Source organism: Ochotona princeps, chromosome 1 (assembly GCF_030435755.1).
Source record: "Ochotona princeps isolate mOchPri1 chromosome 1, mOchPri1.hap1, whole genome shotgun sequence".
Lineage (NCBI taxonomy): Eukaryota > Metazoa > Chordata > Mammalia > Lagomorpha > Ochotonidae > Ochotona > Ochotona princeps.
Window position 1 is genome coordinate 50188137 of NC_080832.1, and position 26344 is coordinate 50214480.

At 40.1% G+C, this 26344-nt stretch overlaps 1 protein-coding gene across 2 annotated transcripts in view; it reads left to right on the top strand.

Annotated features, from left to right (window-relative positions):
- The window catches only part of LAMA4 (laminin subunit alpha 4), a 137999-nt gene that overhangs the window by 81510 nt on the left and 30145 nt on the right, over positions 1–26344 (top strand). For both annotated transcript variants that reach the window (XM_004580311.3, XM_058657142.1), the window contains 11 exons: positions 2118–2234; positions 3961–4109; positions 6959–7100; positions 7259–7355; positions 13184–13300; positions 15440–15619; positions 19365–19504; positions 22907–23080; positions 23717–23862; positions 24225–24381; positions 25575–25708. In XM_004580311.3, the coding sequence (XP_004580368.2) occupies positions 2118–2234; positions 3961–4109; positions 6959–7100; positions 7259–7355; positions 13184–13300; positions 15440–15619; positions 19365–19504; positions 22907–23080; positions 23717–23862; positions 24225–24381; positions 25575–25708 (1553 nt within the window). The remainder of the gene's footprint in view (positions 1–2117; positions 2235–3960; positions 4110–6958; positions 7101–7258; positions 7356–13183; positions 13301–15439; positions 15620–19364; positions 19505–22906; positions 23081–23716; positions 23863–24224; positions 24382–25574; positions 25709–26344) is intronic.

Below are 26344 nucleotides of genomic sequence, written 5' to 3' on the forward strand. Positions count from 1 at the left end.
ACTTCCATGCCAGTGTCTATGTGCTGGAATAGACAGGTAACTGTGGATTGCTACTACCTGCTAAATATCAGCTCTCTTTGCTCCAATTCTCCTTCCTAAACCTTTCCATGCTTATCTAGGTTTCTTTCTTCCCCTCCAAATCCCCAAACCCTAGGACTGCCCAGGCTCATCCAAGGGTCCACAAGCAGGGGTTGCTCCTACCCCTGGTGCCCTGGATCTGCCCTAGTTCCCCTGTGGTTCTGTGAGCAGAGATTGTTCTAGTCCTTAGTAGCTTGCATTTGGATATTTTCAGCTGCTTCCTTTGTAAACTCCTGGCTTGTCTCCCTATGGGATTACTGCTAGATCAAACTCTGGGTCTCTCTATAAATGTTTAGAAACTGTGATAAACCTTCCCCCAAAAGCCTGCATTGGCTCTCTTTTTAATAAAAGTAAATTGCCCAGCCATCTACAGTCTGAGCCCACCTGGCATGTCAGTGGTCTTTGCACCCTACGAAACCTGCCTCCCACTCACAGCAGACCACACATTTCCTACATGTTTCCTTTGCTCTTGGTTTGTCCTGTCTCTTCCCTGTAATCTGTGTTTCATCCTGTCTAGTCAGTAAATCGTCTCCCTCTGCAGAATTTCTCACCTACTAAAGGCCAGTGGTTCTCAGAATGCAGCAGTATTATACCATTTGAGACTTCAGTTTAATGTATCAGACACATAGCATCTCCCTCTTGAACAAGAAGAAGGAGGAGGAGGAGGAGAAGAGGAAGAGAAGGAGGAGGAAAAACAGGAGGAGGAGGAAAAGAAAAATAAGAGGAAGAAGAAGGAGGAGGAGGAGAACAGAAGGAGAAGAGGAGGAGGAGGAGGAGAAGGGATGCAGTACTGGCACAGTGGTATAGCACGTTAATCCTCAACCAATGGCGCCAGTATCCCATTTGGATGCCGCCCAGTGTCCCAGCTGCTCTGCTTATAATCCAGCTCTCTGCTAATAGTCTGGGAAAACAGCAGATGATGGCCTAAGGCCTTGGGCCTCTGCACCCACATGGGAGCCCAGAAGAAATACCTGGCTCCCAGCTTTGGACCAGCACAGTTCTGGCTTTTGTGGCTATTTGGGGAGTAAAAAAGTAGATGGAAGATTTCTCTCTCCCTCTGTCTTTCACTATCTCTGTAATTCTGACTTCCAAGTAAAATAAATTAATCTAAAAAAATGCACCTGTTCACATATATCAAGTTGACAGCCCAGGTCAGAAAGTCCAGTCCATCTTAACCCCAGTTTCAGAGCTGTGACTGCCAGAAATCTCTCCCTGCTCTACTGATGAAGCTGACCCGCTTAAATGATCATCTGCCTTCGTCACCCTCAGTGTATATTCTTCTATCTTCCCATCTAGAATACATCATTAACTGCTCAATAAAAAACTGGGCATCCTATGTGTGTTTATGTGTGTGTGCGGTTTGCATTTAGTCTATCCCCACTCAACTGTAAGCAGCGGAAGAGTAGTACTTTTGCCTTGCACATACTATATTTTCCTAGCACCTGACATAATGCCGTGTGTTTGTGACATTTCATGATGAACAGATGCATAAGCAAAAGCATAAGCACTCTTGAGTTGCACAGAGATGATTTGTGTATACTGTTTGTTCTTGGTTATATTTTTTTTATATCAACATGGATCTGTAAAGTATGAAATGATGCTGTTGGTATTCTTTTGCATATCCTTGCATATTTCAATGTCATGGACCATAAATGCTTCCAAAAAAATGTCAAATCCAAACCTTCCTTTCCAAGGGTAGGGAACTTTTTTCCTACCAAGGACTATTTAAATATTTATTTGCAAGTCTTACAAAATTGTCAAAAATTAGCCAGCTGTAGATTTATGGAATTTTATATGAGCATCGCAATCATAACTAAGTACTTCAAACCTCCCACAGTGCTTGCTCTTGTAATCTCCACAATATAAATGAGAAAACCAAACATCAGGATTGTAGTGCTCTCCAAGGACACCCAGAAATTAAATGATGGGACTGGGATAGGAGCCCTAAGACAGCAAGCTGGCATGTACCATTCTCCCTGATGCTCTCTCTAAAGATACTACATCTTGCTCTCTCCCTGGTTCTTTTTTTTTTCCTGCAGAAACAACATGAGAAAGTGAGGGAACAAATGGAGGTGGTAAACACATCTCTGAATGCATCTGTGGACTCTCTGAAGACACCTCGTCTGAGCCTTTTGGAACTTGATGATATAATAAAGGTAGAACACCTTTGACTTGCTTGGTTTTGTATTTGGAGCAGGTTTGAATAGCTGCTCCATGTCACAAAAGCAAAGAAAATTAACAGTTGTGGTGAATATAATATAAAGTGGTTGAATTTTCCAATTTCTTGTGCTACATAATGGCTAACAGCAGTATAAGGTGTTTGAACTGAAATTTTACATACCTCAAATTAAAGAACATGAACATTTTAACAATTCTTTAGTTACATTAGCCATATTACAGTCCTCAGCAGCCACACATGGCTAAGGGCTACTGCAATCACCAGCATAAGCCATACTGCAGAAGGTGCCCTTGTAAATACTAATCTGAATCCATATAAATCCTATTCATTCTTTACACATAATGTTTATGATTAATAAAACTAAAATGCAAAATAAACAAGCTACATTATTAAAATTGAAAAACTTCTAGTGAATCACACTGAACCAACCCCCTCTTGAAATGACTCTTAACTCATTCACTTCCATTGAAAGGACAACATTTCATTCTTCGACTCTCAGCACCAAGCTGTCTGCCTCTCCATAGGAACAGACATCACTGTTGTTGCTGACATCAAAAGCCCCACACCTGAGCCCACTGACATCTTAATCCCCAGCCCTCTGCACTCTGTCTCTCCAACAAGCTTTACCTCCATTCTGCTCTCCTGCCTCTAGCCACACCCAGATCTTGTCATCAATGAGTTGATGATAGTCACGTACTAACTCTATGTCACTTACTCTAAAATGCACATGCCAACAGTCTTACCACATCCAGACCTCCTCCACCTCATTCCCTTTATCCCTCTCACAGCTTCTCTTCCCTAGCCATTGAAGTTTTTGATTTAAGAATTCTTCGAAAACACCCCTTAAACTTCCATGTCCTCCTATTCCTTGTAGCATTCCTCAAGAAATGTCCTCCTGTATGACCAGTAAACACAAGTACCCTCAGCAGCATGGCTCCGCCAGCATGGCTCCCAGGAAGTCTACTTCTCCTTCCATCAGTTCTAGATGGTGACTTTGCTTCATTTCTCCTGAAAAATGAGAGACAAACAAGAGAACTTCTCCCCATGTTCTTCCCCCAGAGATTTTCCTATGAAAGGGAGAGAAAGCTAGTACAACGTCAGGGAGATTTGAAGTTCATGAAGAGGTTTGTTTTATTTTTAGATCAGAAATGTCAGAGCCTATCTGAATATTAAGAAAGCAATTTGTAGAAGGAGTCAAAGATGAGGAATAAATAGAATTAAATATCTATTTATGGAATTTTAGAGCTGTATGGGTCTGACCAAAGATTTATTGAGGAACAGAGATTATCTTTAGATGCTCTCTAGGGAAAATATTTCAAGTTCATCTAAATTTAATTTATGTCATCCTTTTTTTTAGATGCATTTACTTACATATTTACAAATATCAGAGTAACAGAGAGAGAAAAGGAGAAACAGATATTTCATCCTTTGGTTCAATCCTCAGATGGCTGCTATGGCTGAGCCAGGCTGAAACCAAAGAGCCAGGAGCTTTATCCAACAAGTCTCATATGTGGGTGGCGAGAGCCCAGATATTTGGGCCAAACTTCACTGCTAGGCCCAGGCCATGAGCAGGGAGCTGGATTGGAAGTGGAGCATCAGATACAAATTGTGCCCACATGGGATGTTAGCATCGCAAACAGCGGCTTTCCCCGTTGCAACACATTGAAAGTCCCCTTTTTAACTCTTTAAATATTTTTCCTTAGAATGCATCAGGGATTTATGCAGAAATAGATGGAGCCAGAAATGAACTGCAAGGAAAACTATCCAACCTAAGTAACCTCAGTTATGACTTAGTACAAGAAGCTATTGACCATGCACGTAACCTACAACAAGAAGCTGATGAGTTGAGCAGGTAATACAATAATGTTGGAAATGCAAATATTTTCATGAGCTAGGACGTTTTAATAAAATTCTACTAACTGAAGTTACTGAACTAAATGGTTAGCAGGTTGGTTAGAATTTGTTTATTTGTTGAGTTGGTTGTTGGTTGGTCCCACTCAGAGTCAGTCATTGATTGCTATTGTTTTGAGAGGATAATTTTTTCAATTTAACAAAATCTGTAAGAAAAAGAGGCCTGTGTTCTAGCTGTGAAGGAAGATTCTAGTTTATAATTATTAATAAGGTGACCTAAAGCATTTGGTTCAGGGTATAATTGCTGCATAAAATGTTGTATAAGTCAGATCATTTTTTAAAGTTTAATTCTGTCATCACCTTCTTATTTCATAGATAGCATAACCTTTCCACACTGAGGTTTCTTTTTTTAAAGATTTTATTTATTTTTATTACAAAGTCAGATATACAGAGAGGAGGAGAGACAGAGAGGAAGATCTTCCGTCCGATGATTCACTCCCCAAGTGACCGCAACAGCCGGTGCTGCGCTGATCCGAAGCCAGGAGCCAGGAGCTCTTCCGGGTCTCCCTCATGGGTGCAGGGTCCCAAGGCTTTGGGCCATCCTTGACTGCTTTCCCAGGCCACAAGCAGGGAGCTGGATGGGAAGTGGGGCTGCCAGGATATGAACCAGTGCCCATATGGGATCCTGGTGCGTTCAAGGTGAGGACTTTAGCCGCTGGGCCACGTGGCTGGGCCCCACATTCAAGTCTCTTAACGAAAGCTAAATGATCGGAAGTAGTACAACTGACTTCTGATAAATACACTAGTCATTCCACAGTGCCCAGCAGGAACTATTTGATTTCAACACTTGTTAAGAGAAAATCAATTGACAATTTTCCTTGCAACATCTAGAGGAGTCATGCACCCTTTGGTCACTGAATTAATGTTAATTGAAATGTACTAAAAGTTTGGAATTGAATTCATGACCCTGAAATAATAGACAAATAATGAGATCATTGTAGAGAAAGATTGCAGATCTGCCAGTTAGAAACAAAGATCAGCAAAGATCAAGAATAAATTAAGAATAAATATTAACTCTGTGCAGAATAAAAATTGTACTTTTACTCCTGATTATTGAAATGTTCAAACTCCTTTCCATACCTCCTAGGGTGGGTTAGAGTGGAAGATATAAAATCTTGGTGTATGAGGTAGCATTAGGTCTAGCTCAGGGTTATACCCCAGGAAATGTGCTTTTGAAGGCAATATATGGAATCCAGAAAAGAATACTGTATTGGTAGAATATTGTTTTTGAATTACCTCTTATGGCTCTCTTTATTCTTCTTTTCTCCATTTTAAATCATTATACCCCTTTGATTGGAATTCCAAAACACACCTCTAAGTATTTCTCTGCAGTAGACTGAGTTTTGGCAAGGTTTAAAGAGGTTCCTGTATGTGTTATAGGACTTGATGTATCAATCATTCTGAAATTCCTTCTGTGGTTTGAATATTTCTGAATGAATATATTCATGCAAACATTGAAATTGGTCTTTTTAAAAAAATATTTGTTCATTTTTATTGGAAAGTCAGATTTACAGAGAGAAAGAGAGAGAGAGAAAGATCTTCCATCTACTGGTTCACTGCCGAAACGGCCACAGTGGCTGACCAATCTAAAGCCAGGAGCTGGAAGTCAGGAGCTTCTTCTGGATCTCCCACATGGGTGCAGGGTCCCGAGACATTTGGCCAATCTTCTGCTGCTTTCACCAGGTCACAGACAGGGAACTGAACCTGTACACGACCAGCGCCCATACAGGATCCCAGCACTCATAGGGGAGCACTAGCCAACTGAGTCATCGCTCCAGGCCCCCAAATTGGCTTTTCAAAGCATAAATGTTCTGCCACATCTCCTTAGTGAACACAATCGTTTTCATATTGTGCTTAGAGATATGCATAATTGATCTAGAAGTTCACATTTCAGAAGCACATTTCTATTTTGATCTTATTGTAATATCTGCATGGTGCCCAGTTACAAAAACAAATACAATCTTTCTCTCAAGATATTTATTGCATCTCAGCTCTGTAGCAAAAAAAAAAAATGTAAAAACATTAAAAAGTGTTTGTAGTATTTTGTTTCCTTGTTCCTGTTTTTTGGAAATTTTTCTTATCTAGCTTCCTCAGGTTTGATTATTATTATTATCCACATTTTTTTTCTGGTTAAGACAGGGGAAAATAGTAACATTTTTGAGGACCCTCTGCTATATATAACGGGTAAGTCAAGCCTGGTATAGAGGAACTAAAATAATGATGGACTTGAACAAAAGAGAAGGAAACACAAAGGAAGTTGCTCAGAGCCTAAGAGAGTGTACAGAGAGTGGGACTGCGAGCAGCAGGCTGAGAGCTGGTGATCAAACTCAACAGGTTAAGTACTTTGAAGAAAGCAGCCAGCCCCATGTACCAGGTCACAGAGAAACTTCCAGAGATGACTTAATCAATGAAGTAATTCTAGCCAAGTAAATTTAAACAATGGGAAAGATGTGTCTATGATCCAGGAAGTACTCAAATCAAGCTCTGGGCCTTGAGCCCTAGCTACACTCCTTGTAATGTGTACCCTGGGAGGCAGCAGTTGAGGCCCTGCCACCTCTGTGGAAGACCTGGATGAAATTCTCAGCTCCTAGCTCCAGCTTCAGTCCAGCCCCCGCCAACGGAAGCACTGGGGAGCGAACAAATGGATGGGAATAGTTCTCCCTCCTCCCCTATCTCTCTCTTCCTTGTCTTTCAAATTGAAAATAATAATAATAATAACAAAGCCCTAAAAATAGTCACATTTCCAAGAAGTTGAAAAGGAGAAATAATGGCAGGTTTGTTTATTAACAGGAATTTACACAGTTCTGATATGAATGGATTGGTACAGAAGGCACTGGATGCATCAAATGTCTATGAAAATATTGCCAATTACATTAGTGAAGCCAATGAAACAGCAGAATTAGCTTTGAATATCACTGATCGAGTTTATGATGTGAGTATTTCTTGTTTTAAAGTGTATTCATGCTTGTATGCTGCCCCCTTACACTTTTGGTTGGTGTTTTGCAGATAAGCTGTGTCATTTAAATCCCAAAGCCATACATAACTGACTTTTTTTGTCAGTGATATGCTTTTCATCTAATTTCTTTGCAGGCTGTGAGTGGCATTGATACTCAAATAATTTACCATAAAGATGAAAGTGATAACCTTCTCAATCAAGCCAGAGAACTGCAAGCAAAAGCAGATTCAAGTAAATACCTTTGCTTTCCTATCTTCCTTTTGATTTAAAGCTGCTTTCTTATATACAGACAGAGATTTCCAAAATCTGGGATTGTAAGAAGTAGTACTACCACTGAATAACAAATCAGTGTTTCCTGCTCAGAGCCAAGTCATAAAATAGCAAAGATTTAACCTTTTTAGATAAATTGTGATTGAAAAGCTAACTTTCCATGTCACACAAATATACGGAAACATATTTATCTAACATATGGTGGATATGCTTGTTCATGAAATGGGCTTATTTGTAGAAACATCTATAAATACAAATTTTCAAGGGCATATGCCATAAACACTGAACACTAAAACTATATGGCACATAATTCAATTTTGCTTGAGCAATTAAGCAGACCCTCCCTACACTTTGGGAGGGGTCATCACGGTGCACATCACTTAGGGTAACAGGGGACCACAATGCTGTTATTTGCACTTTGTCATTGTCCCTGGCTGACTGCACTTAGAGCAAACCTCACAACTATCAGGAAAGAAGCGCTTTCAAAAGCCAGTGCTGTCATCTCCGAAGGCAGGCACACTTGACAGTAGGAAAAGGAAGGGAGACTAAAGGTGGACTTTAGTCAATTTTCCATATTGTACATTACTCTTAAATCAATGGACTAAGAGTTTCAATACACATTACTCATCTCGTAGGGAGCTCGTTCTTTAAGGATAGCGGAGCATTGACTAATGAGGTTGGAAATTCATTATCTGGCTAATTTCCAACTACCACCTGGAAGCAAAGGCCAGATTTGAAACTGAACATTTCTCTTAATTTTATCAAAGCTATTAATCTCAATGCAACCCTGCATTTCTTTTTTTCTTTTTCCTCCCTTTGGCAAAAACCCACTATTATGGAGAAAATGGAAGTACTTTGCTCATACATAAAGTATTAATTACCATAATGCTGCTGTTATTTTTATGTGTTCCAGGTGAACAAAGGCAATAAAAATGCTTAGTTTATCTATTCTAATCAATTTATTATGTAAATCTAATCCTGGAAATACTTTTTGGAAAATAATTAGCAGTAAAGAGTCAGAATATTAAGAATAGAGTTTAAATAAATAATGCCATATGCACAAATTGCTTTTGTTTCTTATATTGAAAACCCAAATATTTGAGCATTTGAAAGGCGGTGATTTCAATATTTTATTCTCCTTGATGATTTATAATGTATTTTCTCAGTTCTGCCATTATTAAATTATGGAACCTCGTGAAAGCAACTTTTCTATTCTGGGAATGACATCTCTTCAAAGTTCCGTATTTTATGACTAATAAATCCCTCTACATTAGCCTTTTTGAGAATTTTACAGATATGGTCACCTATTTCATAGCCTCTTTGTTAGAGCCCTTCCTGTATTTGTTTACAAAAAGGAAAATGGAGAATTATGGCTGTGTGGCTCAGAATTTTACAGGATTGCCTCCAGCTGATAATACAGCTTTGTGGTTTGAATTAAGGTTTTCGGCTCAAACCATTATCATTAACTGAGTTACATTGTAATTTCAGATTATTATTCCGTCATTCTCAGAAGACTTTCAGTGATCCGTAATCTTTATTTCCCAGCACTCCTTCCTTAATTACCTATGCCAAATAATTAATAACCTATAATAAATTTAGAAAGCCTGTATTTAAAGGGATCTTCTTCTGAATTCCTTTGTAAAATGAAAGCCATATATAATAATAAGATTCAAATAGGACTCACTTTTTATGAATAATTTCTTCATATAAGTATTCAACTCAATACATTTTCTTTCTGTTGTCATCAACAGCTCCAAACACAGTCAAATATTTTCTTTCTCAGTGTATTAATACTGTATGTCAGCACTCACAAGGCCCAAAAAGAAGAATTGAAAATTTTTATATCACAATATTTAGGAATTGGGCAGACAAGGTCAGATTTGTTTATTTATGTGTTTGTTCGTTTGAAACAGTTACAAAGAGGGGAAAAGACAGAGATCTTCCAGTTGCTGGTTCACTCCCCAAATGGCCCCAGCACAAGTCAAAGTCAGGAGCTTCTTCCAAGTCTCTCACATTGGTAGTAGAGTGCAAGCACTTGTGCCGTCTTTCTCTGCATTTCCCAGGCCAACAGCAAGGGACTAGATCAGAAGTAAAGTAACCAGGACTCAAGCTTGTATCTATGCAGGCTGCTAGGGATGCAGGTGGTGACTTAGGCCACTGAGCCACAACACCAGCCCTGATAGTCCATCTTAACCCAGGTGCTCAACCCCCCTAAAAGACAACCGATACCTTGAAGAATAGAAACAACAACAAAAAAGTAAGCTGATCCTTCAGATCATGAGATACTATACCATGACCTTTAGCGATTCACTCAAAGATAATCCCATTTTAGGAGCTCTTCCAGAAACACTTTCAATAGTATTCTGTAAGGAAAACACTATCAATATTGCTGTGAAGAGTAGAAGAAGCTGCCAGAACTGTATGCACATACAGACAAAATGTATAATAAATTCAGTTAAATTAAATCCTTCCCACAACGAACTCTCAAGACTTCCAGTGACTTCTTTTAAACATTAAAAGGAGAAATAACACCACTTTTATATAAGCTGTTACAAAAGACAGAGAATGTTTTTCAACTTGTTCTATGAAACCAATGAAACTTAAATAAGGACATATAAAAAATGAAAACACTAGCCAATTTATTTTATAAACAGAGATGAAAAAGTCTTAACTCAAATATTAGCAAAACATAAATGGGTGTTTGGTCTACGGGTTAAGACACCCAGGTGCCCATCGAAGTGCCAGGGTTGGAGGGCCATTTGGCTCTCAGGCCCAGCTTCCTGCCAGTGCAGATCTTAGGAAGGCTGAGTGATGGCTCAAGCAGCTGGGTCTCTGTCACCCACAGGAGAGACCTGGGTTGTGTTTCTGACTCCTGGCTTCAACCCCAGCCAGGTTCCAACCCCAGTGTTGTGGTATTTCGGGAATAAACCAGTGGATAGGAGGATAGAGTCAGTCTCTGTGTCTCTCTCCTACACACACACACACACACACACACACACACACACACACACTCCCTCCTTCCTTTATCCCTCCCTCTCAGTAAAAAATAAATCTATTAGAAAGCCAAGACTAGTGTACAGAAAAATGATAATATACATACATGATGGCCACCTTGAATTTATTCTAGGACTTCAAAGACAGTTTAACATTTGAAACATCAACTTTAATTGACCACATTTACAGAAAATTGGAGAGAATTGGTGCAATCATCTCCATACAGGCTGGAAAAGTCATTTAATGAAGTTCAATTACCCATTCATGCTTAAAGAAGACAAATCAAGGAGATTGTTTAGCACAGTAGTTAAGAGTCCACATGGGCACCCAAATGCCATATTAGAGTGCCACCTTCCTGCTAATTGATGATCTGGGAAGCAAAAGGTAAGTTTGAGTACTTGACCCCTGACCCCTGGATGGAGACCCAGCTAGAGTTCCAGGATCCTTGCTTTAGCCTGTCTTTGTTGCAGGCATTTGGAGAGTGAACCAGCCAATGCTGTGTCTTTGTCTCTGTGTCTGTCAGCTAAAAATATGAATAAATTAGTTTCTAACATTTAAAAACTCTTGCTAAATTATGATCGGAAGGCAAATATTATGATCTAATAAAAACTAATATTCAGAAAACATATTAATAATGAAATTGAAAGCCTTCCCACTAAAATTAGAAATAAAGTAAGGATAGCTTTCATTATAAATTCAGTGTCTGAAAAATTCAGTTTAATAACATATGTATATAATTGGAGATATTGAAAAGTCATGTTTAAATAACATCATTTTCAGTGACAGGCATTTAGATTAATCTGTTACCTGCGACTCCAGCATCCCATGACCCAGTTGCCCTGCTTTAGACGCAGATCCATGCTAACACGGGAAAGCAGCAGAAGATGGCTCAAGTTCCTGGGCCTCCCCCACCCATGTGAGAAACTGGGATGGAGCCCTAGGCTCCAGGCTTTGGCCCAACCCAGCCTTTGCTGGTGCAGGCGTTTGGGGAAATGAACCAACAATGGTAGATCTCTCTCTCTCCCTTACAAATAAATAAATAAATCTTCTAAAAATAACATCATTTGCAATAGCACCAAAAAACCAAGGATAAATTTGATGAAGGATACTAATCTATTGATGAAATGATCATACATTATTGAAAATATTAAAGAACATCTATATAAGGACTTGGAACTAACAAAGAATAATATTGTATTTGTTGAGTATAAGACTCGGATTTGAAAAACCACAATTCTTCCAAATGTATAGATCCACTGCACTGCAAATTAAATTACCATAAATCTATGTTTGCTTGTACGTGTATGTGTGTGTGTTTGTAGAATGAGTCTGAATTTTTTTTTTTTTTTTGGAAAATGGGATAAAACAGTCCAAATAAGTCTGAAGAATAGAAACAAGACTATATTTTTTTTGTAAGATTTATTCATTTTATTACAGTCAGATATACACAGAGGAGGAGAGACAGAGAGGAAGATCTTCCATCCGATGATTCACTCCCCAAGTGAGCCGCAACGGGCCGATGCGCGCCGATCCAATGCCGGGAACCTGGAACCTCTTCCGGGTCTCCCACGCGGGTGCAGTGTCCCAATGCATTGGGCCGTCCTCAACTGCTTTCCCAGGCCACAAGCAGGGAGCTGGATGGGAAGTGGCGCTGCCGGGATTAGAACCGGCGCCCATATGGGATCCCGGGGCTTTCAAGGCGAGGACTTTAGCCGCTAGACCACGCCGCCGGGCCCAAGACTATATTTAAACAAAGTATTAGGGGCTGGCTCTATGGCCTTGTAGACTAATCCTCCTGCCATGGTGCTGGCATCCCATATGGGTGCTGACTGGTGTCCTGGCTGCTTCATCTCCAATCTGCTAATGGTCTGGGAAAGTAGCAGAGGATGGACCAAGACCTTGGACCCCTGCACTGACATGGGAGGTAAAGAAGTTCCTGACTCCCAGTTTCAGATCAGCCCAACCCTGGCTGTTTCAACCATTTGGGAAGTGAATTAGCAGAAGGATATCTTTCTCTGTCTCCCTAAGTCTGCCTCTCTGTCTCTCTGTATCCCTCACCCCCTCTCTTTCACTTTCTCTTTCTTTCTCTGTAACTCTTTCAAGTAAAATAAATAAAATCTTTTGAAAAAAAGATGACAAGGTTTCAGAACTTAGTTACAACTCCTCAAAAATAAAGATAAAGATACAAAATATTACACTATTTCATCATGTCTTTTGAATGAAGTTTTAAAACAGGCATCATTAGCAAATGGATATAGATTTCCAAATAGTGGCATCATTAGGTAATGGTAGAGAGCCCAGGAAGTTTCATGGGGACCATAATGTTCAATTTTACAACTTGTGAGTGGATTCTATTTTGTGTTCATTTTGCGAAAATTCACCAAGCCATGAATTTGTGATGTCTGCCCTTTCTAGATGTGTGCTATTAATTAAAATATTATTGAAAGAGATAAGAAAAAAGAACTATCTTTACAAAAATATCCACCATCATCATAGACATAAAAAGATTTTTTTCCTTTCAGCTCTTTATCCAGTCACAGAAATGAGTCACAGAATTGCTATGAAATTCAATCAAGAAAATTAACTATTGTGGCATCTTCATCACTCCCCAGCAGCATTACAAGTTTTCTGCAATCCTGTCCGCCTTGTTCTAACTGACACTTTCAAGAATGGAAGAGCTAGGCTCAGATTATTGTGCGTGACTCCAGGGTGCAAGGCAGAGTTCTCCTGGTTGAAATCAAGAGTTTCTTAAAGCACCTTGCTCCGCTGGTATTTTTGTCTGCTTCTTTCCACAGGCAATCAGGAAGCAGTGGCTGACACTAGCAGACGTGTGGGTGGAGCCCTTGTGAGAAAAAGTGTCCTCAGAAACAGGCTAAATGATGCCATTAAACAGCTACAAGCAACAGAGAGAGGTAAGGGCTAAGAAAACTAAAATAAAAGGTATCTAGATATATTACTCAATAAATTATCCTTGAAAATAAATGCAGAAACTGTAATCATGCCACTTAGGAGTGACCTTTAAGGTGGAGAGCATTGTCTTCCAGTGTATATGTGTGTGTGTGTGTGTGTGTGTGTGTGTGCACTTTCATGGAATCAAACTGTTGGTACTGCTGAACAACCTGCTTCCTTGTGAACATCCTCCCTCATTAACAATAGAGCCTATTTCAAACTTGGAATTTTTTTGTCCCCAACTGTAAGCATTTTCCATCCATCCTTTCCTGTCAAGTCACTCTAAACATTTAAGCATGGATGCCAATGAGCCAATCAAGCCTAAATTAACCAACTCAAGCAGCCTAAACTGGGACAGCAATGCTGTGTTAGAAAGATGTGGTTGGAATCAGATGTGTTTTCCATCACACAGCAAAAGCTAAAACACCACTGCTTTAAGTGTTTTACTTGAAGAAATCCTAGCTTCACCGCTGCAGTACTCCGGAGCTATGGCTGGCAGAGTGGTCTGTGGATAGCAGAGAAGCCTAGTATCAGCATCCTCACAGCAAATGCTCATTGGCATTGTGCTAAGTGTTATACCTGCCTTATCTCTGGGCATAGGAATCCTGAGGCTTGTCAAGGCTAGGGAATTTGTGCCAACAAGTACTGCTAGTAAGCTGCTTCAAGATTAAAATGTTCTTCAGGAACCAGAGCACGTAAGTTTCAATCAAATATTTTCTCACTATAAAAATCGGAAGTTACAGGGCCAGCATAGTGACCTGTCAGGCTAATCCTCCACTATGTGGCGCCAACATCTGATGTGGGCACCTGTTGGTGCCCCATCTGCTCATTTCCAATTCAGCTCTTTGCTTGTCGCCCGGGAAAACAGCAGAAGATGGCCCAATTCCTTGGGACCCTGCACCCACATGGGAGACCCAGAAGAGGTTCCTAGCTCCCAGCTTCAATCAGCTTAGCTCTGGCTGTTGCAGCCATTTGAGGAATAAATCAGAGGATTGAAGACTTCTCTGTGTCTCTCCTTCTCTCTGTGTAAAATCTGCCTTTCGAATAAAATCTTTTTTAAAATAAAAATTTGAAGTTACAACATCACCATTAAGTGATATCTGATTATTCTTATTAGAAAAGTAATCCCTGACCCTTGTAGAAAAATTACAAAATATGGTAGCAGATGCAGTGACACAGCCTCAATGTTGTGCCCGTGATACTGGTATCCTGTATGGGTTCTGATTTGAATCCAGTCCAGTTCCTTGCTAATGCACCCGAGAAACCAGTTGAAGATGACCTAAGTGCTTAGGCTCCGTTATCTATGAGGGAGCCCCAGATGAAGGTCCAGATTCCTAACTGCAACCTGACCCAGACCCAGCCCTTGCAATCATTTGAGGAGTGAATCAGCAGATCAAAGGTCTGTCTCTCTTCTCTGTCTCTCACTCCTCTCTCTTTCTCACAAACTACCCCCCCAAAAAAAACTTCTATCTTTCAAATAACTAAATCTTTCTAAAAAAGGAAAATTAGACAATACACACAAGCAAAAAAGCAAAGAAAACTCCCATGATCTCATTGCTCAGACAAAATATTATGCTGTAAATATATATTCACTTTGCTTCAGATACAGGTTTGAGTATTGATATTATCTTGAAACTTATCTTCTAATTTTAAAATGTGTTTTCTTACTGATTTGATTCTGTACTACAGCATCATTTTTATATGTGTTCTATAGGAACACTTTTTTTTTTGTAAAAGAAAATATTTACAATGTATTTTGGACCCAAGCATCATGTGAGTTAAAATCACATAGGCATTTTTTATGGTTTTCTTACCAGGTATTTAATGGAGAAAATATCATCAATCTTCCTTTAAATGTACTTCTTAAGTTGAAAATGTTTTAATATACATTATTTAAATTTTCTCAAACTCACGTTTTGAAACTTTGCAGTAATCTCAAGCACCTAACTTACACTCTAGTTAAGTTGTATTTAAGAAAAATCTGTGCTTTGTTTGAAAGCCAACACCTTGAAATCTGCTTCACTGTAGTAATTAGCAGATGTGAATAACCCCTGACCAATGTCTGTTCCTCTGCTATGTGACGCCCTGTGTTCTGTGTGAAGGTGACACCCAGAAGCTCCTGGGTCAGTCCAGGCTGATCATCGCTGAAGCTAACAAGACCACACTGGAGGTCCAGCAGGCCACTGTCCCCATGGAGGCTAATATAACCAACTGGAAGCAGAATCTGCAAAGCTTCGACTCTTCTGTTTACAACACTGCAGTGGACTCTGCTAGAGATGCAGGTATCACTTAAGAACCTTCCAGTTTGTATCCATTTGAGGGTTAGACCATCAAGTAATTTTCTCCATTGGATTTTGGTTTAAAATATCACATAAGCTTAGAAGATAGAAATTTGCTTAGTTTACTAATCTACATATTTCTACGTATAATCATAAATATATATACCCACTTATAGATGTGTATATATACACACATTTATAAATTTCACATAAATAAGTAATAAATAAATTGGTATAGAATCATATTTTTGCTGTGTGAAGTAATAATACAAATTGTTTCCATTGGGCACGGCACAGTAGCCTAGTGGCTAAAGTCCTCGCCTTGCATGTGCTGGATCCCATATGGGTGCCTGTTCATGTCCTGGCAGCCCAGCTTTCCATCCAGCCCCCTGCTTGTGGCCTGGGAGGGCACACGAGGATGGGTGAAAGCCTTGGGACCCTGCACACATGTGGGAGACCTGGAGGAAGCTCCTGGCTCCTGGCTTCAGATCAGCTCAGCTCCAGTCACTGCAGCCACTTGAGAAGTGAACGAATGTATGGAAGATCTTCCTCTCTGATATCAGACTTTCCAATAAAAATAAATAAATCTTTACAAATTGTTTCTATTAATTCAGCAATTGTGTGTTCTGGTCCTTAAGGGCAGAAGGTTAATTGTCAAAATTATCAAAAATACTATTTATCCTTTTAGGAGAATAAAGGTTACCAAATGGCCTTACTTTTATTAAATAGCTTAGCTTTTTGCTTACCTGAGTAAAACAGGCTATTATTATCAAGCACTGAATGCAATTAATTATAACTTTGACTTTCCATTAAGAACAATGGCTAAGTTGCATGGACTCCTTTATGGCAATGAAAAGGAAATGTTTTAATGCCTACCTGGATTACTTTAGTGAGACACAGAAATTAATATTAAATCCTATTTAAGAAATTTCATTTTCCCCTTTTTACCTGTTTATTTTATTCTTTCATTCTATCTTTCAATATCATGACAAATCATAATTAAAACACCTGGTTCTCCAATATGGTTTTTTTTAGATTTATTTTATTTTTATTGGAAAGTAAGATATACAGAGAGGAGGAGAGACAGAAAGATCCTCCATCCATTGATTTACTCCCCAGTGGCTGCAATGGCCAGAGCTGTGCCGATCCGAAGTTAAGAGCCAGGATCTTCCCCCGGTTCTCACACTTCTCACACACGGGTGCAGGGTCCCAAGGCTTTGGGCCATCCTTAACTGCTTTCCCAGGCCACAAGCAGGGAGCTGGATAGGAAGTGGAGCTGCCGGGATTAGAACTGGCACCCATATGGGATCCTGACGCGTTCAAGGCGAGGACTTTAGCCACCAGGCTACCAGGCCATCCAACATGGGTTTGCAAACTTCCCCTGCATCTGAGTTAAGAAACAAATTGATGGGGCTCGGCAGCGTGGCCTAGTGGCTAAGGTCCTCGCCTTGATCCCATATGGCCGCTGGTTCTAATCCCGGCAGCTCCACTTCCCCTCTCTCTCTCCTCCTCTCAGTATATCTGACTTTGTAATAAAAATAAAATAAATCTTTAAAAAAAAAAAAAAAAAAAAAAAAAAGAAACAAATTGATGAATCCATATATTATCCAACCATCTTAAGAAATTTTACAAATATTCATTTCCATAGCAGGAAAGTAGTTACATTATAATAATATTTGTATGAATTGCTATCTATAACTACTCACTTAAGTGCTTTTAAAATTTTGTCTTCATGATTTGTCTATATAATATACAATATTTATTTACACATACAAAGATTTCATCTCAGGAATATTTATGAATTACATATTAAATTTCTTTCCTGTCTTTTTTTTTTTACTAGCTGTATCAAGTAACTCTGACATACACCCAGAACTAACTAGCATCAGTGGAAACTGTTTTAAGCTATAGTAGTTTTATCAAATAGAATTGTATGTTTCAAAACAAACAAAATGAGAGAGTAAACCATAAAATAAGAGATTCTAAAAGATTATAGTATACAGTGACTCCATTTCTTCTGAGAGAATTGGGATTGGAGAATAGTCATGTCTTATATAAGCTAGATTTCCATAATCATAATTTAATGTAATGCCTTATATATGCCTTACTACCCCTGATGTTTAAAGACTATTATACTGAAAATGATCCTATGATCAATGACCCAAGCAACAAACATTTACTTATGTATTAATCATTACAACAAACTAGTAGTTGCCATTATAGCACTTTCTTCCATTTATTGAGCTAGAAAAATACCTTGTTTCCAGGTTCAGAAAAGGGATGTTTTCCTGATCTCACACTGATGCAGCCTCCTGAAGCTGGGTCTGACTGGGCCAAGTGATTAATGCTTAGTGGTAACGGTCCCACCTTTACGTAGGCGAAAACATACAGACTGTTCATCCTCTAGTCTAGTGGTTCTCAAGCATTGCTAGACATCAAACTCACATGAATGACTTTTAAACAAACTCTTGTACTTTACTCCCCAAATTTTTGATTCAGGAATGGTCAAAGAATTTGCTTTCTTAGCAAGTCTCCTCATGGTGCTGATGCAAACGGTTTGAGGACTATACCCTCAAAACCACCCATTATGCCATTCTCTACACTTTGGCTTTCTCTCATTAAGTCACCTCTTTACTACTTGTGTTCTTTTCTATGCAGACAATGTGGGGAAAAAAGGGAAGGAGGACATAAGAAAGAGATCAGTTGCATGCCTGGGAAGTGAAGGGGGTAGACACCTATACTAGGCTGAGTCCAGAGTACTTTGCCCTGGTAACTTCCACTTTTGCTGTCCCCTCTGACCCTCCACACACACATACACACAGGTGCTTCTTTCTCCAGCAGAAGGCCCATGACTAAAAAGAAAAATTAGTTCAATGGGTTCTGCCTGTAACATCAGTCTTGGCTAGGCCCATAGGCCATGGCTGCCCACAACTGCCACTCTTCTGGATGCTGCTGATTCCCTTCATGTGGACCTGCCTCTGCCTGGACAGTAGCAGCAGCTGTGTGATGTGTGCACGAGCATCCTAGGACATGATCTTTCTACCGTCTTTTCCCAGCATTCCTCTTGCTTTGTTCTATTAGTTACCATTAGAAATAAAGTAAGAGAGCCCAGCACAACAGCCTAGTAGCTAAATCCTCCCCTTGCAACCGCCGGGATCCCATATGGGTGCCAATTCATGTCCCGGCTGCTCTGCTTCCCATTCAGCTCCCTGCTTGTGGCCTGGGAAAGCAGTGGAGGATAGTCCAAAGTCTTGTGATGCTGCACCCAAGTGGGAGACGCAGAAGCAGCTTCTAGTTTTGGGTCAGTTCAGCTCTGGCCTTTATGGCCACATGGGGAACCAGTGGATGGAAGATCTTTCTTTCTGCCTCTCCTTCAATCTGAATCTGACTTTCCAGTAAAAATAAATAAATCTTAAAAAAAGAGAGAGAGAGTGGGAAAGAAATGCAAGCAAGAACCATATCTACATGGCGAAAGGAATATTCGCACATTTGTCATAGATTCCTCCCCTTGAATAGTATACAGTAATATACACCAACATGTTTTGCATGCAACTCAGAAACCAAAACTTACTGTAAATGTCACAAAGTAGAAATTGATTCTACTTGGACTTACTATTCATTTTATGGAATTAAAAATAATTTCTTATGGTTCTCCCAGAATTATCTGTGCCTTTGTCATCTTTTCACCTGATTCCAGAAATTTACCCAGTATTTAGATATTCACTCATGTGATTCATTTTCTTTGCAGTAAGGAATCTGACAGAAGTTGTCCCTCAGCTCCTGGATCAGCTGCGGACGGTAGAGCAGAAACGACCTGCCAGCAATGTTTCAGCCAGCATTCAGAGAATCCGAGAGCTCATTGCACAGACCAGAAGTGTTGCTAGCAAGGTGGGTAACTACTGAACAGAGTTAAAAGTCACTCGGTGACAATGAGACATGAATAAGGACATGACACCAGAACTCTCAGGCAGTCCTAGGGCCTGGAAAGCTTCTACTGTTATCAAGTTCAGAAGTGTTCCACCCCAGGGGTTTGTTAGACTGTCATGAGGAGCTTTGCAAAATAAGTCAATTATTGGTCTTGGCCTGCAGAACTCCCTGGAGGAAGGGCTCAACATTTGTATGGTTTAACAGCTCCCAGGTTATTCCAATATGTAGCCAAAGTTAAAAACCACCAAACTGGGGCCAGCATTGTGGTGCAGTGGGTAAAACAGCCGCTTGGACACTGGTGTCTCATTCTTGACTGTTGCTGCTGTGACCCAGCTCCCTGCTAAGGTACCTGAGAAAGTGTAGAGGATGTCCCAAGCACTTGGGACCCCTGCCACCCATACGGGAGATCCTAATGGAATCCAGACTCCCAGTTTCAGCCTGGGGCAGCCCTGGCGGTTAAGGCATTTAGGGAATGAACCTGCAGATGGAAAGTGAATCTCTTACTCTCCCTCTCGCTATCTCACTTTCTTCCCAACTCCACCATCTCCATTCTCCAAATAAATAAAAACTATCCTTAAAAAAGTAGCTTTATTTACAAAGCTAACGTGGAAAAGAAAGCAAGCAAACCCTCCAAACAGATTTAATTCTTTTACTACTACTACTACTACTACTACTATTATTATTATTATTATTATTATTAGCTTAACAGTTCTTTCAGTGTAACTATCATGGGAAACAATCTTGTACTACCTCTTCAAGAAATTCTCTGACCAACTTATATTATGTGGAGCTTTTATCGACTTTGCACAGGCGTAACAGAGGAAGCAGAATCAATTCATCAAAGACCTTGCTCTAGAGACACTTCTATAGAAGTGACCTAGCCACACATTGGCTGGAGCCAGTATTGGTAGAAACAACAATTAGCATTTTCACTATAGCAAATAGGGTTTGTTCCTGTACTTCTTTGGAATTTGCTTCTTATTGATTCATACACCAGCCTCATTTTTCATCACCAAATTGTATGGTCTGATTTTCTCAATTAAGAATTGGACTGATGCTTACATCCCAGAATTATCAAAATTACCTTAGTAACACATTTGGAACACTCTCCCCCACAACAGGGTCTCTAGGGCATCATCAAACGGCCATCTCCCTATCCCTGGGTGATGATACAGTTCGATAGCAAGGACTGGCCCTTCTCATCCCATCCCAAAATTGAAAGTTTTTCTAGCTCATCTTCTTCCACACCTCAACTCAGCCCTCCCCACCCTAATCAGAGACCCACATGAGCATGCTTCTCTCTCAAGTATGTAAACAATGTAAGAAATAAAATTTTTAAATTAAAAGAATTGGACTGAACAGACTGTTGGCCCAGTAATGGAAAAGAAAGAAGAGTCAGAAATTCCCTTTTTGTAAAACAGATTATTCTTGGTAAATATACCAAATTTTTAAATGGCAAGGATAAACTGCATTATACCTTATCTAGATACTGCAGCCAACATTTTTCAAACTTGTTACTCATGCAAGAACATCAAGAAATAGTTTTCTAAAAGCCAGATTCCTAGGAATATTTTCCTGAAATATTATTTTCATAAAATATAACTGAATCTTGAATCATGGAAGTATTTTCTTTTTCAGATTTTTAAAATTTTTTTATTGGAAAGACAGATTTACAGAGAGTAAGAGAGAAAGAAAAAAAGGCTTTCCATCTGCTAGTTCACTCCCAAAGTGGACACAATGGCCAGAGTTGGGCTGATCTGAAGCCAAGAGCCAGGAGTTTCCTCTGGGTCTCCCACGCAAGGTCCCAAGGCTTTGGGTCATCCTCCACTGCTTTCCCATGCCACACAGCCAGGACATGATCTGTTGCCCATATGGGATCCTGATACATGTGAGGCAAGGATTTAGCCACTGAGCCATGACACCAAGCCCAAAGTATTTTCTTTTTCAAATTTTTTGTCTACTTATTTGAAAGAAAAAGAAACAAGGACAAACAACAGAAAGGAAAAAAAAACTCCCATATCTGGTTCACTTCTCAGATGTCTGCAAAGAGCAGCAGCAATAGGGCCTGGCAAAGCAATCCAGGTTTCCTAGGTGAGAGACCTGAATCCAACTATTAGATCCATCACTACTGCCTCCTAGGGTGCTGCATTAGCAGTAAGCTGAAATTAATAGCTGGAGCCAAGCATCAAACCCAGGCACTTCCATGAGAGCCATAGGCCTCCAACTGGCATCTTAATCACTAGGGCAAATGCTCATAGGAAAGGCTTGGCCCCACCTTTGGGAGCTTTCTGTTCAGAAATGTGCTTCCTTCTCAGACTCTGTCTTTGCAAGAATACCTCAAGCTCATGCACTACTTGATGATTAAGACATTGGATCTTTACTTAATTACAAACATATCTGTCTTTCTAGAAAAAAATGTGGCTCTCAGCTTTGTCCCCTACATTTTTGTATCTGCACCCTGGAAGGAAGTCCTAATTGAATTACTGTCCAGGATTAGTTAGATAAGCATACTTCAAAAAAATTTATGGAAAACGGAATTAAAATTAAATTGCTTTTGGAGCAATTATTAAATTCCATGCATATTATTCATAGTATTCTAATAGTTTTTGTATAAATCTTACCAAACTTTTAAGTTTTTGTTTTTGTTTAGAAGGCAGAGAGAAACACACGAGAAACAGGGAGGCAGAAACAGACAGGAAGAGATCTTGCATCTGCTAGTTTACTCCCCAAATCTCCACAACATTCAGGGATGGATAAGAATAAGGCCAGGAGCTAGGCCTCACCCACATGGGTAACAAGGACCCAAATACTTGAAGATGGCTTTTGGCCATTTTCTACTGCTCTTCCAGACCACAAGCAGGGAGCTGTATGTGAAGTGGAGCAGCCGGGACATGAACTGGAACCCATATGGGATCTTGACAGGGTCTATGTTGGCAGGAAGCTGGAATCAGAAGTAGAGTCAGTGCTTGAACCCAGGAAGTCTGATAGATGATCCAGGCATCCACAGCATCTTAAAGTGTTGTGTTAAACATTTACTCCTGGGCTTTGTGCCTCCTTCAAGATAACTCCTTCCAATTGTTAATCCACTCAATCAAAATACATTGTTCATTGTCATTTATCCTAATTTTGACATCTACTTTTATCATCAATTTTGCTTTTGTCTCAGTTTAAAGTTACACTAATATATTATAATCTTACTGAACTACTTTCTCCAACAAGGTGAGGCTATAAATAAAGAAAATTGTGGGTGAAAGCAGAGCTCAGAAGCCTGTATTGAGAGTGAAGGGAGACCATTTGAGAACCAGGGAAAGTACCTGCACATTTCCACAGAGCACTTCTAATTGAACACATTTCTAATTCTAGATCCAAGTCTCCATGATGTTTGATGGTCAGTCGGCGGTTGAAGTGCACCCAAAAACCAATATTGATGACCTAAAGACCTTCACCTCCCTCAGCCTGTACATGAAGCCCCCTGTGAAGCAGCCAGAAGAGGCTGGGATTGCAGATCAGTTCATCCTGTATCTCGGAAACAAAAACGTAAGCAAGAGTTTTTAAAGATGGAGATGAAATGAAAAAGGAAAACTACCTTTTCTCTTCCCCATAGCAAAGCTTCCCCATAGCAGAATTCCCATTCCAATAATTCTAAGATACATCATCTTCATAGCAACAAATTAAGTAGTGATGTAAGGACAAGTCTGGGTGAGATGGTTGGGATTGCTTAAGTTTAGCATCACACGGCTTTCTGTGGTAAGTCCAAACACAGAGTTTCAAAGACTCTCAGTAACACTGGCTGATTATGTTTGACGCTGAATTCCGTTTGAACAGGTGGAGTAGTCAGTGTCTCTGGGCTGCATTACATCCCTGGGTGAGCCTAACAGTATTAGCACACTCCTGGCAGCCATCGGATTTCCCCTGCCCATAGTTACTCGCCTGCTTGACCAGATGGATGGTCTCAGAGCAATTCGGGGAGCAGCAGGCTCCTTTGTGATAACAGAGCACCTGGGGAGTAGAGCCACTGTCCAATCTAACTGAAAATGATGGGTAGAAATTCAGATCAGAAGTCGCTTGGATACAGCCAAGTGTTTCGACTGCAAATTGCCTTTTAAAGAAAGGAAAGTAAAAACTGATATTCATTCATACGAATTTCATTCAAATGATTTCTTGACATTTCAGGCCAAAAAAGAATATATGGGTCTTGCGATCAAAAATGATAACTTGGTGTATGTTTACAATTTGGGAAGTAAGGATGTGGAGATTCCCCTTGACTCCAAGCCCGTCAGCTCCTGGCCTGCTCACTTCAGCATTGTCAAGATTGAAAGGTACTGTGAGTCCAGGGCATGCAGTATCTACACACATTTCATGAAGGACCTATTCAATCCTTGCTCCTCTCTTCCATTATTCCTGTCAATGCCTCAATGAAGAAAGAAAAGCTTAGGAAAGATTTCATCACTTCTAAGGAGTGATATAATTATTAGATCCCTTTGTCTAATCAACCCTGATTTAATTCCAAGGTGGAATATCTTCTGTCTCCTTCGCATGGATTGTTGATATTCTCTAAATGTGTTAATGTCACTAAATCAAGCCACCAACTGTGTGATAAGGGAGCATTAACATTGGACGTTAAAATAGTATTTTATACAAATTGCTTGGGTCATAAAGAGAAAATTCTTTGTTTCCACAGGGTTGGAAAACATGGTAAGGTGTTTTTAACAGTCCCAAGTCTAAGTAGCACAGCAGAAGAGAAATTTATCAAAAAGGGGGCAGGCGATGACTCCTTGCTGGACCTAAACCCTGAGGACACTGTGTTTTATGTTGGTGGGGTGCCTTCGAACTTCAAGGTAAGCCCTTGCTATCTTTGACTTATTATTTTTTTTTTAAAAAGCTTTATTTACTTTTATTACAAAGTCAGATATACAGAGAGGAGGAGAGACAGAGAGGAAGATCTTCTGTCCGATGATTCACTCCCCCAGTGACCACAACGGCTGGTGCTGCGCCGATCCGAAGCCCGGAACCAGGAACCTCCTCCAGGTCTCCCACGCGGGTGCAGGGTCCCAAATTCTTGGGCCGTCTCTACTGCTCTCCCAGGCCACAAGCAGGGAGTTGGATGGGAAGTGGAGCTGCCGGGATTAGAACCAGCGCCCACATGGGATCCCAGTGCGTTCAAGGCGAGCACTTCAGCCGCTAGACCACGGCGCCGGGCCCAATTAGACTTATTCTTAATCTCACTGATTTTTTAAATAAACCTATACAATCTATAATGATTATTTGAAGAACTTAGCTCAGTAGGTAGAATTCTGAATCAAAGTGTATAAATTTGGTGTATAGTGTTTATGCAACCCACATTTTCATAGTGTCAGATTCTTTCAAGCTACAGCTAACTAAAATAAATTCACTTCGTTCTGATGCGATGCATGTGTATGCAGCAAACTCCATCCCTACCCTGCTTCAGAAATGTCTGTCCATTGAAGTGTCAATATGGTTTGGAACTAGTTTTCAGCTTTGCAAATAACGGTTTCAAAAAATTCATTAATCTCAACTAATAGAGGCATGAAATAGAGCAAGCAGATGAGAAGAGGTGTACTCTACAGAAGAATATGAAACCTGATGAAGGACAGATAAAAGCAAAGTACAGGAAGATGGGAAGTGGATCCTAGCTTTCCCCCACCCCCAGATCTATTACCTCCTAGTTACAGGCATGTGATTGAACTTGTTTATCTGTTAACTTCCACTTCTCTATGCGAGAACAGGAATGCCTGTCTCACAGAGCTAGTGTGAGGACTGATTTTTGTCTTGAAGCTACTGCCCAGCATCTAACTGACACATAGCCCAGGCTCAATGAATCTGCCCTCTCGATTGAAATATGCACACCAAATCACTTTTCTAAATGATCTGAAATAGCATAGACACAAACTCAGGTCTTAGAGGGTGCCATATCAATGTGTAGATTGCCTTGATGAGCTCATAGTTGCATTGTCTGTTTTGAGTGAAATAGTACGACAGGGCAAATAATTTGACCTGATCTGTTGCACAGCTACCTGCCAGCTTAAACTTGCCTGGTTTCTCAGGCTGCCTGGAATTGGCCACTTTGAATAATGATGTGATCAGCCTGTACAACTTTAAGCACATCTATAACATGGATCCTGCCAAATCAACACCCTGTGCCAGGTAAGGGATGTTTATAGACACGGAAGGGTTTGACAGTCCTATAGCAGCAGCAGCAAGCAGAGAGGTGTGACCAGCATTCAGGTTCTCAGGAGTGGGTGGGTGCTGTGGTGTGGTGAGCTAAACTACCACTTGGGACGTCCAGATTCTTAATCAGTGTATCTGGGATCAATTCCAGCTTCGTGCTAATATGCCTGGGAGGCAGAATTTGATGGCTCAGGTGGCTGGGTTTCTGCCATCTACCATAGAAACCCAACTGGTTACTATCTCCTGACTTTGGCCTGGCCCAGGCACAACTGTTATGACAGTTTGGGGAATAAACAGCCATTTGCTTCATCTATCTCTGCCTTTCTACTAAATAAAATAAATCCTTTAAAAATTCAGTTTCTTAAGTTTTTCTTTAGGGAAGTCAGTTATGACACTGCATAATGATGGTAAGCCACAAAAACATTCTGTTTTATATATATATATATAGATTTAGAATGATTTAGAATTCTAAAGGCTGGGATTTACTCAGAGACTTCAGCCATCTCAGCAAATAGGGAGCAAAGAAATCCTTTAGCAACAGGTCCTTAACTTACCTGTAAATACTTGTCTACCTCTTCATGTAGACTATAGGACTTCATTTAAACGCCGTGA